Genomic DNA, 20,101 nt, shown 5'->3' with positions numbered 1-20,101 from the left:
TCATATATTTCATATATTTTATCACCCATGATGCATCCAAACACTTCAGGTTTAAAGTGAATCTCAATGGATAAATTTTCATCTGGTCTCTTTCATTATATTTTGGCAATTTTCTATAATTGTTTTTATATTTACATTAAGAACTGATGAGAACAAAATTAGCATTATCATGACCATCATAAGGGATTTAAAAGATACAAAATTATCGCAAAAAATTTTCTTTTCTAATCAGACAAGTTTTGATTATAAATCTTATTCCGTGTATTCCTTCAGATGGGGGTATAAAAATCCTATGTGATACATAATCTGTAATTGCAAAGGTTTTGTATAAATTTAATAAAAGACACAAAATTTAGTTTCATACAGATAATAGACATCGATAGATGGAAAGACAAATAGGCTGATTCCCATATAACTGGATACATGTATATGTTGACACTCATTAAATCAAAAGTACAGAAGAACAACAACTAAAGCACTGTTTCTTTGGTTTTATTATCATTTCATTATGTCTAAGTATAGGTCCAGAAAAAAGACATATGTTAGCAACAACATAATGCTGAAAGAAATATATTGTTTTGACCAGGAAAACTTTGTCATAAAAAATTTTATTGATTTGGTTTTAAATGATAAGATTAGCACTATAATTGCACATTTTGAAAAAACAAAACTCACACAAATATCAATATGCATAGGTATGAATGACATTTTTTCAGGAAAATTCAGAACTTCAAGGGAACATTTACGAGCCAACACTATAGCCCATTTTAGAGCTAGATTAATCTTTTAACCTGCATGTCTGATAGCCATGGCCTTGTATTGATATCTTACCAAGGTATCATCAGCCTAATAGTCAATGCATTGGTACTGACATGATTTATAACATTCTTTTCTTATGTTCTCTGTTTATAAATAAAGAAATTATTAAGAACTTAGTTGACCATATAGGTAGTTGACTATAGATGGATTTGTCTATTTTTTGAAAGTCCCCTTTGCTCCGCACATATTTAAGTTCTTGTACATCCTTAACTTTCCAATTTTTGGTTTTTAGTGTTCCTGATGCAGGAAAATCCAGAAAGAAGCTTAGAGCGTACCAAATTTATAAAGTGTTATATTCATTAATAATACTCATGTTTGTTTGGTTTAACTTAGAAATAAATGTTGTTATAACCAATCAAAGAAAAGAAGGTGCTATATGCGGCAGATTTCGTGTTCAGAACAACAAAATATTAAGAGACTAAGAAATCAAGTAAGAGAAAGGACAGTTCTTACTGCAATTCTATGGTTGATATTTAGGAGGGAATATATTAAGATCCCATTATGTACTATCACTGGAATATAAATTTTGAACAAGAATAGTTTTGTAATAATTGAGATCAGAAAAAGATAGTTTAAAAGACATTTTAATTAATCATTATGTAAAGTAATCAGTCTTCTTGTGTTGTTTCTTAAAGGGGCATTAGCTACAAGATATAGAAAAAAATAAAATATGATTTTTTTTTGTTCAATCATTAATGAAAGTGAAATAGTGATACATTTTGTATAATAATTCGCTTTGAGCAGCCAGTTTGGTTCAGTTTTGTCAAAATAAGCAAAGAAACAACGCTAATGAATTATTCACTTGCAAGTGAATAATTCGACCTCATTAAATCCGTATTCATGTGAACTTCAATTGAACCCCTTAGCTAGAGATGGATTATGCATCAACTAGGCGTGTTCAGCTATTAAAAGGACAATAATGTCAACATTGAAAGTGAAACAAGGGTAAATCATTTGATTGACTGATTCGATCCACACAAACTCATTCTTATACAGGTAAAAACGATGATTAACATATTTTTCAAACCTATAATATGAAATCAAACAGACCTAGAAAAATCCAATTTCACAAGTTCGCTATCTATTTATATCTATGTTTATGTTTATATTGGGTTATATGACAGTCGGTAGCCTTCAGAGGTCACGTTGATGGTTAATAAGATGGCGTCTAGACTAATACACATGAAATGCTGATACATAGTATCTAGTCCAAGCATTGTAAATTGTTTATTTTAGACTTTTTATTATTTGGATATACATTTTAGTATGTTATAAATCAAATATGAGAATCTGAGTCAAATCAGTGAACAGAATTTGACAGCTAATGCCCCTTTAAGGAATATGGCATTTAAATTTGTCATTCAACTATTTCATATTGTAAATGGGTGAAAATTATTATTTTTCTTTCTGTCTAATAGATTTGATAATTTTAGTTTTTGCTAAAACTTGTTAAAAATCTGGAGCTAATATGGGTTAAACTTTGGGGGTAAATTGTCCCGACTTTTTCCTTTAAAATGTCTTTGGCCAATTCATACTGAAATGAGAGTTAAGTATTGCAGTTTTAGCTAACACACTTGTAAAACATAATTTTCAATCAACTATACCTGCTGAGAATATAAGCAACTGAGAAATACAATTTATTGAATAACTTTCTTTTTCTAATAGTTTTTGACACAAAACTTCCATTTTCTCCAATGAAAAAAACTTAAGTATAATAAAAATTACAAAATGAAACTCTATATTTTCTAAGTGAACCATACTACATGTAAAATAAGTTTATGTATGTATAATTTAAGCAAGAAGAAACTTACAATTTTTAAAAAACTTTTTTAAACTTTGAAAGATATTTATCGTTATCATTGTTTGAATGATATTCAAATGCAAACTCACTGTTTTTATTACCAAACTAAATCCTGAAAAGACCATATTCTATTGATTCTTCAGGCTTTTTCAAACAGGCATTGCCAGCTTTAACATCAGAAAAGCAAATTTATGTTTTTTATAAAACACAACTGCTTATTTTATTTTAATGCCTGTATAATTGGTGTACTGCCACCTGCTGCTTTTTCAGATATAAAGGTACATTTTTCATAACCTTTATATTGTCATTGAAGGCTCATGTTCTTTTTTTTTAATTCCAAGTAAGCGTATTCACAATTTGTTCATCTTTAATTAGCCATCACTTATCATTACCACCATGCTTAATACTGCTTGGATAACAATTGTAGCTTTAAACACATTCTTCATGTTTCCCCTACACTCACTAGCATAGTATATAGAACATGGTTTGACATTTTCATTGCCTCATGTGGATCTATGACCACTGCCTTACGCTTTGAACTTTTCATCTGTCTTTCTATCTCCATAAATCCTTTATCCCCAGAAAGTATTGTGAAATGGACAGTCGGTGGTAACACCATGTCCATTTGACCAACCTAGAAAGTAAAAAAAAATTAAAAGAAAGCAATTCCAAGAGTCTTTTCTTCCTTAGAATAACAGTTAAAGTTTCAAACTTTCAATAAAAAAATTTTCTTCTCAGAAAAGGTCATCTCAGTGGAAATTTTATTTTTTCCAGATGGTCTGAAATGTCTGATGAACAAAAATCTATACAGGACATGATATGTAGCATCTTCACTGATCAAACACCAATTTAAAATGTCAAGCAAGATATTACTTAACAGAGTATTAATTCTAACAAATTATAAACTGCCAATAGCAAGAAAAACCTATTTCATTTTCATGAATTATACTTTACTGCTTCTATCATAAAATTGAGAATGGAAATGGGGAATGTGTCAAAGAGACAACAACCCGACCATAGAGCAGACAACAGCCGAAGGCCACCAATGGGTCTTCAATGCAGTGAGAAACTCCCGCAGCCGGAGGCGACCTTCAGCTGGCCCCTAAACAAATATGTATACTAGTTCAGTGATAATAATAATAATACTACTCTAAGAAAGGTTTGCAAGACATCCATGGAATTTAGATCTAATGGGGGTCAAACTTTGAGGGCTCATATCTTTAAAAAAACAATATGCTCAAAATGATCTGAAAGTAACAACATTTCTGGATGTTGAATTGATTAAAGAAGAAAACTAAAAAATTATGATAAAAATTTGGGGATAAAAAAGTGCCCCTCCCAATTCAAACAAAATTTGACAAAGGAAATGTTAGTTTCTGTTCATATGAAATCAATTATGCCATCAGATTCAGCACTTCATCAATTTTGTGTGTTGTAACTAGACCATGTGACAAAATATGTTAAAATTGTGACAGTCACAGTGTAGCTGTCTTTGAAATTTTGTCAACATAACTGTAGTATTTTTGAATACGCAAATGATTGAAGATGAAGAAAACATAAACTTGAAAGATAAATTGAGATTTTGTTTTACTTTCTTTTCAGTTAGAAGTTGTGAGGCTAAACTTTTTTTGAGTAGTATATATGAAATATATCAATTACCGTTAAACATATGGCAAAGTCTGCAGCATCTTTTCTTGTTCCACAACGATCATGAAGATAGAAACGGTTTTCACGTACTTGATATTCATATGCTCCACACCTGATAAGTAAATCATGTTACATGCTTGTCAGAATCATTCACTTTAATGGTGAAACAGCATAAAAAAACAAAATTACTATATCTATAAAAATACTTTGATAGTTAGACATAATAGGCTTAACAAAAACAATAACTGGTTTAGACGAACCTATTTGAATTACTTTTTCTAGTTTCAAAACTGATAGAATTATCTAAAACTAGGAAGCTGGAGAAAACAATCAACTTTTAGCTAGTTGCAAACAACTCTAATGTAACCAAGAGCACCTTGCCTTTTCTTAAAATGAACTATTAAAGCAGGTCTCTAAAATGATTACAGGCTATAATTATCTATTAGTAATCAGTAAATATCAACCTACTTTTAATTCATTCAATTACTTAAGCACATGGTTGTGAATTATGATGTATAATGATAAGCAATTTCTTTTGAACAACACCAATTTCAAAATATATTTCCTTGTGTACTTTAAGGTAAAGTCACCTGTTCCCTGCAATTTCATTAAAACAACAGAAAGCTATTTATGTAAAAAAAAAGGCTAGTAGTTACAAACCAAATAGTATTACACGTAAACATTATTCACAAAATTGATCATAGGATTGACACATTTTTTTCAATATCCAACATTAAAAGAAGATAGAGGAAATGCATTTAACCTGAATAATGCTTTGTTTGAACTTTTTGTTGTGAAAAAATTCCATGAGATTCTAAGTTCGCTATTGTAGTGTAGTATATTCCATTGAAAGGAATCAAACCAAATAAAATCTGCCTGTTTTTTTTATATTGTAATGAAAGTAGTTCAGTGAACAATTGCAAGGTCTATAAAAAATAGCCTGTCACAAAAATCAATAACCAGAAGTGCTGGTAACCACATATAGTAAACAATTATTAAGTGTCAAGAAAAAAACATTTCTACTGTAAAATGTGACTTTTTCTGGTATCTTGTTATCTTGGCTTGGTCATAAAGATGAAAACTGTGAGGACTTACTGGTATGGCTCCTTCCAATGTGTGTTTCCTCCATAAAATGCCCACACAAAGAACCTTTCAGGCAATCTGTTCGGTAACTTTGGGAAAAACCCAGTCCAATTATCTAAATCTAAAAATATGATATTGACCATTGTTTTCAGGTAGGCAGGATCAGTAACACTGCTGTAATTACTTAGGGCAACATCCATTCTTGTTGATGTCTTTGTTTCACCTGAATATTTCTTTATTCTTTTTCGTTTTGAAGGTTGAATTGATTCAGATTCAACTTCCATTTCATTATTTTTGGACCGATTTGAAAACTTGTTAAACTCATCGGATTTTCTTTTAGAGGACTTTGAATTATTGGATGGTCCAGGTTTTTCACATAGATAAGAAAGATCATTAGAAGATCCAGGATTTACACTTGAATATGCCAGTTGATTAGATGGCAAAATTTTTTCACATTTCTGCAACTTATTTCCAACAGTTTGCAGGTCCAATTCCATTGGTTCTTCTCTGCCTTCTTTGTTTGATACCTCGCTGATTTTAATTTTAAGTTCAGTGGTATCATCCTGTTCTAACCTAACACAATGACCCAGCACCAAGGCTTTGAATGAGTTACAACCATCAGTCATTATTTTCCCAGCTATTTCTTTATTACAGCTATGGAATCCACCATTTATTTTGGGATTTTCCACAGCTGCATGACATGTTGAACATTTGTGAGTATACAAATAACTGGTAAAAATATCTGTCTGAAAAGAAAAAAAACAAGGTCAGGCCAAAATTAAAATTAAGTTTGTTTCCCCTTACCCGACCGACCCTCTAAAAATCCGCCGACTGAAATATTTTTTTTCGAAAATCACGTTGTTTTTTTTTTTTTCGTTTCGCTCAAAAGTTCGTTTTTTAATTTCGTTTCCTTGAATGGTCCGTATTTTCAACATTCCGCGAAATCATTGTCGCCCGTGTGTTTGCAGCAAAGGGTAAACAACGTATGCAAGGATACTGAAATTGGAATGGAATAATGTTTTAAATAAATGCATCCAAGCAATCTTAACTACTATTCCATTCTAGCTACGCCTCCAATAACAAAATGCGTAGCGAGAATGGCCGAGTAGTTACGATTGCGCATCCGAGCTCACCCTTGAGCTTAAATGTTAGGCCCGGTGTTTCTGTCGTGTTTGTGGTTAATCCCTGAGTTCGCCTTTATCAGTGGTTGACCCAATAAGTTGTATATTGGCATGCTATTTATGCTATTTTGTTTCATTTCGTATGTGATATTGGACCATACACTAGTTGTCTTTGGATAAAATAGTAGTTGATTTTTTTCGAGCTCAGCATCATATTGTGTTGTGAAAAGTCGAGATGACTATACCAGCTAATGCTTTGATAAAAGTTCTTGTAAGTTCTTATGTCTTTTATAAGCTATAATGGGCTGATGATTAAATATGGTCACACATTCAGGGTTTTGTGAAATAAGATGCCAGTTTTTCATTATTATATTTTTAGTTTCTGTATAGATGGGTTGAATTTTGTTAACATTACTAGCGGTTGCTCCCGTTTCGCTGGGCGATGTGTTAGCAAGGTTTCCCTTTCTGTATTTTGTGTTTGATAAAAAAAATCGTTGATTTCAGATATTTGATATCCTCGTTTGAGCTTCTTACTGTTTTTTTAAGATCAGTTTTGCTGCTTGTGTTTCTGAGATACCTCAATACTTCACCCTTGATAAATCCTTTCAATGGAAACACTTTTTGGGTGTGAGCAGTGTCTGTGCAGATATTGATATGTTTCAGTTGGTTTGATATTGGTTTTAATGTCTTGTATCATACTATGCCTTCATTAAAGAATCTTTCTCCTTTGTATAATTATGACAGTGTCTAAGAATATTGTTTCATTACAGGAAAATTCGTAGGTGAACTTCAACTATCATTATCATTTTGTTTCTCTGTGTTGAAAGCGTTGTAAAATGTGTTCAAGAATTAACAAACATTGTAAGGTCTGCTAACTCAGCGAATGCTGATCCGCACATAGGCACGCCCAAGGTTTCATGGTAAAGTTTATTGTTAAAAATAAATTCATAGTTTTCTAGAATAAGCCTTAATAGGCGTAGTCATACTCGCTTGGATCACGGTTTGTGGCTTCTAGTATTTCCTTAAATGAAAAACAAGTGTACATATTTTTTGCATCGAATGTTACTAGGTAGCAGTCTCGTTGGGGTTTTATATTTTCAATTGAATTAATAAAACTATAAGAAAGATATAGAACCGTGTCTCAATTTATATGTGGTCTACTCTAAGTCACAAAGACATTGATATTTACAAACATTTTCTAGTCTGAAATTGTAAGGTCTTCTAGTCATGCATTATACGTTATACAGTATGTTGTTTTAGTATCAATAAAGTTCAATTTGTTGTTTTTCTGTGTTTTCCTGTATGTTAGATATATTTAAGGGATTTTCTCTAAAAAAAAAAAAAAAAAAAAAGCCTACCTACCTACCCACTTCCAAAATGGTGGGTAGGGTAAGGGGAAACAAAGATATTTTTAATTGCGGCCTCATCAAACATTATGGATAAGGGTAATTAATATAACACTCAGATTCTGTGAAATGAACCTTATATGAAGCAGAACTCTCATAAAATATAGGTTTTAGCAAACATGAATTATGTATGAATATTGTTAAATAATAGTGCAACACTATAGACAAAGGTGGAAGCCATAGGTGGAAGCCATTTACAGCTATTATAATATTCCATGTTGATCAAAAGTTTAAATACCTTGCTTGCTAACTTTGGTTGTTTGCTCAAGCATTGTTATTAAGATTGACACTTACATTCAATGAAAAGGTGGGGTAACAGTCTGTTTACAATATACAAAGATTTGATTGGACAATGAACATCTTTATCTCTCAAGTGCCTGACTGGAAACAATATGATAATATGCATTGTCAAATCAAATCTTTCTATATAGTAAACAGACTGTTAATTTGCCTACCCATTGAAAGACTGAAAGAATATTTAAACATTAATATTTCATAACAAATAGTAAGATAAGAAAACAACACACCATAGCTCAATGGAAAACCTCCCACCTAATTTTCCTTTTTTAACTAAGTTTTGAGAATTATTTTTGGGGTAATTTACCAGTGTTATTTCAGTTAGTGCCATTAAACTGTGACTAAGTCTTGTTTCATCCAAGTGCTGTTGAAGTTCTCTATGTCCATTTATAGGTAGTTCACAATCACAACAAACAATACTGAAATCTGCCGACATACACTTTTTATAATAATCTTCTACAAATTTCTTCGAAACTGGTATTCCTTTAAATTTGGTAAACAAACCTTTCATGTCATCTAAAGGAAAAAGAAAATTATTTTAATTGTAAAGTGGGAATCAGTTTTGGTAAATCAAATGTCATAAATCCATTTTAATAGATAGGGGGCATTTGAAAAAAGGATTGTTATATTTTTTGTTTCAAAAGTTCTCATTTGCCTCACAAATCTAAGTCTTGAATGCTATAATAGCTTTCAATATGATCAATTATATACAAGCCATTTCACTGGGGCACCTATATTTGATGGAATACAAGGTCATGCAGTGGATTTTAAATCATATACAACAGGGCAAGAACAACAACAACCAACCCACCACATTGTGTAACATGAATAACCTATCTTGTAAACATCATAAAGGATTTGATTTGATTTGATTTTTGGTGTTTTAACACCACTTTTAAGCACCGCTTTTGGGCTATTTCGTGGCGGCCAGTTTTTATTAGTGGTGGAAGCCAAAGTCCCCGGAGAAAACCACTGACCTTCGATAGGAAAACTGACAATCCTAGTCAATTAAGATTGGAGTCGAGTGCACCTGCACGAGCGGGGTTTGAACTCACAACCTCAGTGTTGACTGGCTAGTGATTACAGTAGTAGAACTACTTAGACCACTCGGCCATCGAGGCCCCTCATCATAAAGGAAGAGGCAATTTCAATTTTGCACTCATCAGCATTTGAGTACTGCTTTTCAATTTCCTTTAAAAAAGACCTTTATCATGTTTATGCAATAAGTCATATTATGCTTGTTTTAGTCAGATGGAATATTGAGCAGGAATAACAGATATGACTTTAAAAGAGAACTGGTTCTAATTTTTCAATAAATATTTAATACTTCTTTTTCAGAAATTTTTATCTGTTATCATGCAGCCATTATAGTTTCAAACAAGAATATGTGTATATAGGAACACCATGCTCAGCTCACATTATCACATCTCCGTTTTCTTTCAATCATGAAATCTTGGTCAAAACCCTAATTTGGCATACATATTTTACAGATCACCTTAAGACTTAATTACGAACAAGTGTTCTAACTATCAAGTTAAAGTGACCTGAAACTACCTTAAAAACAAAACTTCAACAAATCTAATTTCCACGTTCAGTGAACCGTAAAATCTGGGTCAAAACTTACATTTTGGAAATATAGTAAACAGAAAAACAAAGGATATGGGATATCCATCCATGACACAAAATCAGTAAATGCACTGCAAAAAAGCACACAAAAAGCAAAGGAACATGCACTTTTATAGCTGTTCTTCATCTGAAAGTCACAGTGAGGCCTTCAACACAAAGCAAAAAAACTCTCACCTCACTGCAAGTTTAAGACAGCCCCTAGCACCGGTTTGAGCGAAATTCTTTGCAAAAATAATTTGGACAGACTTTGTAAGATGTAACACCATCAAATTGGGGCCGGTCAAAAAAGAAAATACTGGAAAGTAGTATAAAACAAATTAGTTCCTAAGCATAGGTGTAAATGTTAACTTCATTATGAAACAGTGGACTCATTTCCAAGTTGATCTTAACTGGATACAGGACAGACAGACTTACAGATAGATGTCAAAAGATTTGAGGAAGACAACAGTTTAAAATATTTCATGGATTTTTATGACCACAAATTGCAAATTTGCCAGGAATAATCCACACTTTTTTTATTCTGAAACAATAAAACTGACTACGTTTTAACTCAATTATAAATTAAGAACGAATCTGGATATTCTATTATGGTATTTTCCTGACTACCTAAAGAGGAATTTAATCATAGAATTAATTTGATACTTTTAAGACTGATGATTGTTTAACTTGTGTAATTACGCATGAATTTAATTCCTGTTTTACAATCTAATCTTGTACTAGTTTAAACAAGAGTGCACAGGCTGAAATGTCTCGCCTTCTTTACTAATCATTGATATTATGTTGCAATTGATAGTCCTAAATATAAAGTTTTACTATCACATAAACTTAACATGATCCAAGAAAATGAGGTCAAGGTCAGATAAATCAAGCCAGATATACATGTACACCTTACAATCATTCCATACACCAAATATAGTTGACTTATTGCTTATAGTATACAAGAAACAGACTTAACCAAGAAAACTAAACATTGACCAATGAACCATGAAAATGAGATCAAGGTCAGATGAACCATGAAAACAGACATGTACAGCTTGCAATCCTTCCATACAACAAATATAGTTGACCTATTGCTTATAGTATTAGAAAAACAGACCAAAACACAAAAACTTAACACTGAGCAATGAACCGTGAAAATGAGGTCAAGGTCAAATAAAACCTGCAAGACTGACATGTACATCATAAAATATTTCCATACACCAAATATAGTTGACCTATTGCATGTAGTATTAGAAAAAAAGACCAAAACTCAAAAACTTAACCTTGACCACTGAACCATGAAAATGAGGTCAAGGTCAGAAGACACCTGCCAGCTAGACATGTACACCTTACAATCATTCCATACACCAAATATAGTAGACCTGTTGCATACAGTATAAGAAAAACAGACCAAAACACAAAAACTTAACTATAACCACTGAACCATGAAATTGAGGTCAAGGTCAGATGACACCTGCCATTTGGACATGTACACATTACAGTCCTTCCATACACCAAATATGCTAGACCTATTGCTTCTAGTATCTGAGATATGGACTTGACCACCAAAACTTAACCTTGTTCACTGATCCATGAAACAAGGTCGAGATCAAGTGAAAACTGTCTGACGAGCATGAGGACCTTGCAAGGTACGCACATACCAAATATAGTTATCCTATTACTCATAATAAGAGAGAAATTAACATTACAAAAAATCTGAACTTTTTTTTCAAGTAGTCACTGAACCATTAAAATGAGGTCAAGGACAATGGACATGTGACAGATTGAAACTTCGTAACATAAGGCATCTATAAACAAAGTCTTCCACCTTCTAAAATATAAAGCTTTTAAGAAGTTAGCTAACGCCGTCACCACCGTAGCCGCCGCCGGATCACTATCCCTATGTCGAGCTTTCTGCGACAAAAGTCGCAGGCTCGACAAAAAGGAGAACATGTGCACAAACATATATTATACATTTATTTTGTACATCAAAATTAGGGATTGGCTTTGCTAAAAAGTCATTAAATAATGAATTAAATCATTTGGGAGTCATTACATGTACATACAGTTATGAAAAGAGTATGTCAAAAGAATACACGATGTGTTATTTGTACTCCCATTCGAGGATTCTGCTGGCAGTCGACATTTTCACCTTTTGTGAAGAACAAAAAGTTGTGGCGAAAAAAAATAATCATCATTTGCAAAAACATTTGGCGAAAGAATTATAAAACTGTTTGGAGATTATCCATCTTGTTTGGTTTTTTTTTTTTTTGGGGGGGGGGGGGGGGTGTTCTCAGACTTTATTTCCTGTATCAGTCAACACTCGGCTTTTTACCTTGAACTTGTCACGCAGAAAATCAATAATCAGCTGATTGTGAAAAAGTACAAACAGTTGAATATCTATGCTTGAGTATATATCCTAGCAAAAACAAAGTGGTGACGGGATCGAACCTAACAGGTTAAAAGGTATAAACATTATTTAGTCTGCAATTCATTTTTTTGGTTCGTAAATTTGACTATTGTATACAATGCAAATCAAGACTATAAACTGAAGAAAACATTAAATATTTACCAGAAAATGGAAAAGCTGTAGAGTTATGTTTGAGTGTTGTTATGTGAGATGCACATTCCTCGTCTGTAGGAAATAACATGAGACATGAATAACAGAGGTATCCTTGGACTGGTAGAGGAGTAAGTGGATAAACATGCTTTTTATCTTTTATATGCTGTACACAGGCTTCTCTTTGCTGAAATGAAATGCATAACTTACTTCACTGCCCTGCAAGTCAGAAACTTTACTCAGTACTAGGAGTACAAAATTTGTGTTCAAAACATTAAATCCAGTATTTTGATTGGTTGATTCCCGAGTCTGAGTATGATTAACAAAAGTTTTATGACTGTAAGCTCTGATAATTTTTAAAATGTTTGTTTATAACAACAGTACAGTTTTTACCAATAATGTTTTGGCCCTGTATAAACTTTATCAAAGGTGGCCGTCTTTGATCATTTGTGAGAATGTCAAACATTATTCATCTGTTAAAATAACAAGATGTGGTATGATTGCCAATGAGACAACTCTCCACCAGAGCCCGTAGAAGTTAGTTATCAACAACAGGTCAACGTATGGCCTTTAGATACTTCAGTGACTCTGTTTTTTTTGTTATTTAGCAGCTTTATACTTTTTTATATGGAAACAACTTAATGAAAAGGAAGAGGTATGAGAAAAGTCCTTATTTTACCCCTAAAACTTTTTTTCTTCAAATGTTTGAAACATATCTCATTGCCTAACGTTAATTATTTACCTTAAATACTTTGCCACATTCAGGACACATTACAATGTCACTCAAGACATCCTTATTTTCACTGTATTCACCCCATGGATCAGTTGGAGAATGTTCAAAGTTATTCATGTGTCTATCAAACAACGCCCTAGAATCAAATATACCATTACAATTCAGTACAGGACACCTGACAAGACTTCTATCTTTTGGTCTTACTGATTGAAAAATGGTATGTGATGCTTCATTTGAATTGTCAGCTGAAGACAAATCATGGTCACTTATATTTAGAACACTGTTTTCTTCATCTGAAATCTCAACTACAGACACATCTGGTCTTTTTGGTTGAATACTCCTCAAATCATTTTCCTTTTCATCAGAATTAATCCCAGAGTTAACATTTTGTCCTTCTGCTCCCAATGCAGAGTTATTGCAGTTGAGCGAAATAAAATCTGCTGTTCTAGATGTCACTGTATATGGTTTGAAATTCTTAGACTGCTGGTCAACATTAATACAAGATTCAAAACATCTCCTCTTTGTTTCTGACTGTGACGTAAATGTGTTTATTTTCATACCTAGTATTCAATTATAATATATTTTTGTTATAAATGGTTAAGCAAGAAGAAGAAACAGGTAATCCAAAATAAAATTCTTCACTTCATTTCTATAAATCCTTATTTCAGAATCCTAAGCAATTTGAATTTTTTATTATTAAAATCATTAAATATAATGTTGGTTAACAATACATGAAATAATAGATATCCTACCAATGGCATACTATATCATTTATTAAGTGTGCAAAAAAGGTAATTTCCCATAGTCTTATTACTTCTGAAACAGGTCTTTCTTTGCCTCTATAAACCACCGTACCAGATATAGTCATTATGACAATTTTACAGTAGAATAAATTGTAACTTTAGGTTTCATTCTTCCTACACATAATATCCAAGAAAATAGCTCTCGAGTATTTTAAAGAATTTATGGGTTAGTTTTTCCTATTTCAACAATATGAGCTGGTTTTTCTCACTTTTACCAGTATTCTCTCTTTTAAGTTTTAACTTTTAATTCTAGGGTACCAACAATGATCCTGTTCAAATTGAATTTCTCTAGTATTGACTTCCAAAAACTCCCTGTTTATCAAATGCTGCTAATAACACAGCATACATCATTTTTATCATTCAAAAGGCCTGAAACATTTGATTTTATAGTTTCAAACAAATATAATGAGACTGTTGAAATAGATATGTCATCCCTGCAAAGAAGCAGATACCTTTTCTAACAGGACTACTATCCATCTTGTCTGGTGTTTGGAGGTCAACACAAGGGAAACCTGAATCACTAAGGTTCAAAATGTCATCATCCTCATCAGAAAATTCTGGTATGAAGTCTTTCTTCCTCCTTAATGGTGATCTTGTATCCTGTTTGTTTTGCTTTGTCATTGAATTGGTGCCACTGTTGTCAGTTGAATACAAAATAGTTCCAAATCTTGAATTTGTTGATGTTATAATTGGTCTGTTTTGTGGACTTCTTTTATCAGCAACCACCTTGCTCAGATTGTTCAATCTTTTACTAGCTGAAAAGACCTATATTAATTATCTCACAACATTATGAAATGAATGAGGTGAACTATTTTAAACATAGAAATACAGCTGATATTAACTTATACTTTGACATTAAATCTTTTGTCAATTTCTGTTAAATAAAGAATTTTTTTTAAAAGAAAAAATACGTACAAGTATTTGCCTTCAGTGCGTCCTCTGCAAACATACATAGTTTTTGACATGGAATCCCATCAAGTGGAAAATTATCTTTATATGCTACAACATAACCGTTGCTGAATGTTTAAAATATCTGAAATTTCTTGCTATCAACTAATATACAATTGATTTTATGGCAATCATATTTTAATCATATTCAGTTTAAGAAGTGTTGGGATGACAGTAATGGCAAGTTCGTTATGAATGACAGAATGGTTCTGTAATTCAATGTATTTGTAAGTCCTTTGGTAACACAAATTGGATCAGGAACTGATCATTAAATATTTATGAACCAAAAATTGGCACAATATTTACAGGCATATTAAAAACAATCCAGACAAGTGCAAATTTGATGAAATTTTCTATCAAAGGGCTATAATTCCACTTACATAGAAGTGTTATCATTTATGAGTAAACCTGTTAATTTTGGAATAATGGAAGGACTGAATGTATGCTACAGCAACTGAATGCAGTGCAGAAATGTCATTTGTGATGTCATTTAATTATTAATGAGTTATAAAATGACCAAATTTGACATTTTATCTATCGTCTTTGGAAAAATCAATTACGTGTAACCATCTATCTCTAAAAGATATTTGACTCAAATCATTATTTTGGATACATCTTGCAGTTAACATGGCTAATATATCTTTTGGGGTAATACTGCAGCCTATGTCTTAATATAGATGGGGAAATCTCAAAATGATAGGAACTGACGGTTTTTGATGTTTTCTTTTAATATAAAATCTTAATTGTGCTACTGCCTCTTTTAAGAAGCTATTAAAATACATTCCACTAAGAAGACTTACAATGTTTATTTGCCCATTGTTGCACTACACATTTAGCATCTTGTAATTCTTGTACTGATGAAGCATTATACTTCAAATAGCTAGAGTGGGCCAACTCTGCTTCTCTTTGGTCTCTCATCTTACTTTTCTAAATAAAGAAAAATGCATTTTCTGTAACTAATAAATTAACATTTCATTAATTTTAGATGACTGTCTTAATTTGAACAAGAGTGCACACGCTGAAATGTCTCGCCTTCTTTACTAATCATTTATATTATGTTGATAGTCCTAAATATAAAGCTTTATTACAACTGTCACATAAACTTAACATTAACCAAGTAAACTAAACATTGACCAATGAACCATGAAAATGAGGTCAAGGTCAGATGAACCATGCTAGGCAGGCATGTACAGCTAACAATTCTTCCATACAACAAATATAGTTGACCTATTGTTTATAGTTTAAGAAAAACAGACCAAAACACAAAATCTTAACACTGAGCAATGAACCTTGAAAATGAGGTCAAGGTCAAATAAAACCTGCCTGACTGACATATAGATCATAAAATATTTCCATACACCAAATATAGTTGAACTATTGCATATAGTATTAGAAAAAAAGACCAAAACTCAAAAACTTAACTTTGACCACAAATCCATGAAAATGAGGTCAAGGTTAGATGACACCTGCCAGCTAGACATGTACACCTTACAATCATTCCATACACCAAATATAGTAGACCTATTGCATACAGTATAAGAAAAACAGACCAAAACACAAAAACTTAACACTGAGCAATGAACCTTGAAAATGAGGTCAAGGTCAAATAAAACCTGCGTGACTGACATATAGATCATAAAATATTTCCATACACCAAATATAGTTGAACTATTACATATAGTATTAGAAAAAAAGACCAAAACTCAAAAACTTAACTTTGACTACTGAACCATGAAAATGAGGTCAAGGTCAGATGACACCTGCCAGCTAGACATGTACACCTTACAATCATTCCATACACCATTTACAGTTGACCTATTGCATACAGTAATAGAAAAAAAGACCAAAACTCAAAAACTTAACTTTGACCACTGAACCATGAAAATGAGGTCAAGGTCAGATGACACCTACCAGTTGGACATGTACACCTTACAATCATTCCATATACCAAATATAGTAGACCTACTGCTTATAGTATCTGATATATGGACTTGACCACGAAAACTTAACCTGGTTCACTGATCCATGAAATGAGGTCGAGGTCAAATGAAAATTGTCTGACGGGCATGAGGACCTTGCAAGGTACGCACATACTAAATATAGTTATCCTATTACTCATAATAAGAAAGAAATTAACATTACAAAAAATGTTGACTTTTTTTTCAAGTAGTCACTGAACCATGAAAATGAGGTCAAGGACATTGGACATATGACAGACGGAAACTTCGTAACATAAGGCATCTATATACAAAGTATGAAGCATCCAGGTCTTCTAGCTTCTAAAATATAAAGCTTTTAAGAAGTTAGCTAACGCCGCCGCCGCCGTAGCCGCCGCCGGATCACTATCCCTATGTCGAGCTTTCTGCGACAAAAGTCGCAGGCTCGACAAAAATGTACTTATTTATTTCGATAAAAGCAATTACCCGGGTAGCTTCTGGAATGAGAAAGTAGTTATATACAACTGGTGACAAAATAAATTGTGTAAATTTAAAATTGGAGAAAAACTTAATTAAAACATGATATATAATAGTTCTATCTGGACCCCATACTTCACATATGGAGGTACACAAAATTAACCTTCATGCTGCCTGAATGTAAACAATAATCAGGATTTCTTTATTACTTTTATGTAAAAATACCATGAGTAAAATGATTGAGAAAGATTAGAAGCAATGAGAGATGTGTGAATTTGCAGTCATTTCTAGAGTTAAGGACATGTAGATATTTCATCAAAGAAAAGTGATCGTTCAAGTTAGCAGTCAACTTATAGAGAAAACTGGACTAAAAGTTATGGAACAATTGACCAAAGTCGTTTCTGAGTTGATTAAAGGAAACATAACTGAGGTTAAGGGTTCTTTGTTTACAGTTACTTGATATCAATCTAATCCATAAACTTAATGGAAAAGGTTTTTTTTTCAAAGTATGAGAGCTATTGAGACAATCTAGGCCTGCTTATCACAAGGTGTGGTACAGATAAAATGCTTTTCTAAAAATGAAAATTGATGTGTTACACATACAAATTATAACTATATTGAAAGAATTGTCAATATTAGGAATAATACCTCAAAATTATTTATACTAAGTTATTACAAACCATTTAAACCCGTTAGTTAAGATACACTGTTTTGTTGACTAAATTGCTTCTAACTCACTTAGGCTAGAAAAGATACTAAATTAAAATTTTAGTGCATAGCAAGAAATCAGCCCTTTTTGGTGCTGCTAAATTTATGGTTTACCTGTAAATATTATTAAGGATATAAAAGGATGTTCTAGTTTGACTTTCACAAAATTTTATGACAAACCTAATTACTAGTATGCAAACTTCTTTAAATTGCATCAAACATTTTCAACACAGACTTGTCTAATAATTCTCATATGGGGATGCATATCAGGCAATAAAAAAGGTTGAGATAATGTCATCTAAAATCATATTTTATTTTAGGTATACAGCAGGAGATCTTTTTTATTATTTGTTTACGGATAAATTTTTAACTCTTATTCTTACAAATCATATAAAATTTGAGTTTACCCTTCTTTCATCCTCTTGTCTATTCTGCTCAAAGACTGCATCTATTGAACCTAGCAACCCTGTCCTCAGTGGAGATGCTTCCTGAAAATAAATAAAAGAACAAATCTAAGTTAAACTGAAATTTTTAAAAGAAGATTTGTCAAAGAACTTAATTCACATTGTTTTTCTTAATAAAAGTTCATTATCTTTTTTTAGCACCTGAAATCTCAAAGCATAATAGAATTTAACAATATTTACAGCATTTTTGTCCAATCTTAAAATTTTATAAAAATTATTGAAAAACAACATGTCAGGTAACTAAAATACACTATGTAATCTTTGTAAACAATATAGAGGGTTTCACTTGCCAAAAACTTCTGAATATTTTGCATAATCTCTTACCATACCTGCTATTGTTATGTCATAAATAGAAAACAAAAATAATATATTTAAACTTGGAATTGTTCTTCCATCTTTCAGCACACATGATATATTATTTACTATTTATTTTTTCAGTTTAAATGATTCTTTCTACCAATGGTCTGACTAATTTGTGTGGCCTCTCATATCATGCATATACAAATTACAATGTGGATTTTTTTTAGTTTTATCAGGAGACTTCGTTAAACCTTTAAGAAGTGTTTTAACATTGCAGAAATGATGATAACATAGTTAAACTTGAAACAATTAAAAGTCATTTCTCAATATATTCCTCTAAAAAAACTAATCCACTTGTATTTGTACATTTTCATAGATTGCATTTTAACTGATTATTAACCATTGTGATAATTCAAATTCAAAATTTAATCCCTTTCAGTATACTTTAGTTGTACTGTGTTTGAATTTGGAACCTCCTTTAACATGTTTAAGAAGGTAATCTCTTAAGATTGAGAAGTCAGTCTTGGTATTTCCTATCAGTGACTGCTTAATAGAGGTTTCACTCTTTTTCTTCATTATGCATGTAAAATTTTAGACTGCACTTCCTAGTATTAACACTAGAGGCTCTCAAGAGCCTGTGTCGCTCACCTGTATTTACTGATGCTTTGGAAATCATGTAAAATAAGGTTAAAATCATAATTAATAGTATTAGATATTAGATATTATAATGATATCTAAGATAATAACAAAAAACTGCAAAATTTCTGTAAAATTACTAACTCAGGGGCAGCAACCCAACAACTGGTTGTCGGATTTGTCTGAAAATTTCAGGGCAGATAAATCTAAATCTGGTGAACATTTTTGACACCAGTCAGATTTGCTCTAAATGCTTTAGTTTCAGAGATATAAACCAAAAACTGCATTTTACCCCCATGTTCTATTTTTAACCAAGTCGGCCATGATGGTTGGAAGGCGGGGTCATCGGACAAATTTTTTAAACTAGATACCCTAATAATGATTATGGCCAAGTATGGTTAAATTTGTCTCAGTAGTTTCAGAGAAGAAGATTTTTGTAGAAGATTACAAAAATTTACGAAAAATTGTTAAAAATTGACTATAAAGGGCAATAACTCCTTAAGGGGTCTACTGACAATTTTGGTCAATTTGACTTACTTGTAGATCTTACTTTGCTGTACATTATTGCTGTTTACAGTTTATCTCTATCTATAATAATATTCAAGATAATAACCAAAAACAACAAAATTTCCTTAAAATTACCTATTCAGGGGCAGCAACCTAACAACGGATTATCCGATTCATCTGAAAATTTCAGGGCAGATAGATCTTGACCTGATTAACAATTTTACCCCCATGTCGTATTTGCTGTAAATG

General features: G+C 32.0%; 1 protein-coding gene across 1 annotated transcript; it reads right to left on the bottom strand.

The window, feature by feature from the left end:
- Positions 1-478: 478 nt before the first annotated feature.
- On the bottom strand, positions 479-18,649 carry LOC127728445 (E3 SUMO-protein ligase ZNF451-like). Its single transcript, XM_052235811.1, has 9 exons — positions 18,353-18,649; positions 15,624-15,750; positions 14,328-14,630; positions 13,082-13,632; positions 12,352-12,526; positions 8,482-8,690; positions 5,363-6,096; positions 4,280-4,379; positions 479-3,254 (listed from the first exon to the last, which is right to left on the bottom strand). Exons 2-9 carry the CDS (start codon positions 15,739-15,741, stop codon positions 3,063-3,065), a joined length of 2,382 nt encoding a protein of 793 aa, XP_052091771.1. The 5' UTR covers positions 15,742-15,750; positions 18,353-18,649; the 3' UTR covers positions 479-3,062.
- Positions 18,650-20,101: the final 1,452 nt, after the last annotated feature.

Source organism: Mytilus californianus, unplaced genomic scaffold (assembly GCF_021869535.1).
Source record: "Mytilus californianus isolate M0D057914Y unplaced genomic scaffold, xbMytCali1.0.p SCAF_1, whole genome shotgun sequence".
Lineage (NCBI taxonomy): Eukaryota > Metazoa > Mollusca > Bivalvia > Mytilida > Mytilidae > Mytilus > Mytilus californianus.
This window is presented reverse-complemented; position numbering and strand designations above follow the sequence as displayed.

What these genes read in the sequence shown, in the direction of transcription:
- LOC127728445 (XM_052235811.1), bottom strand. Translation starts at nt 15,741, where the DNA reads ATGAGAGACCAAAGAGAAGCAGAGTTGGCCCACTCTAGCTATTTGAAG. An exon ending in CATTGGAAGGAGCCATACCA is followed by an intron (nt 4,380 to 5,362) that starts GTAAGTCCTCAC and finishes TTTACTTATCAG; the next exon opens with GTGTGGAGCATATGAATATC. An exon ending in ACTTTGCCATATGTTTAACG is followed by an intron (nt 3,255 to 4,279) that starts GTAATTGATATA and finishes TTTACTTTCTAG; the next exon opens with GTTGGTCAAATGGACATGGT.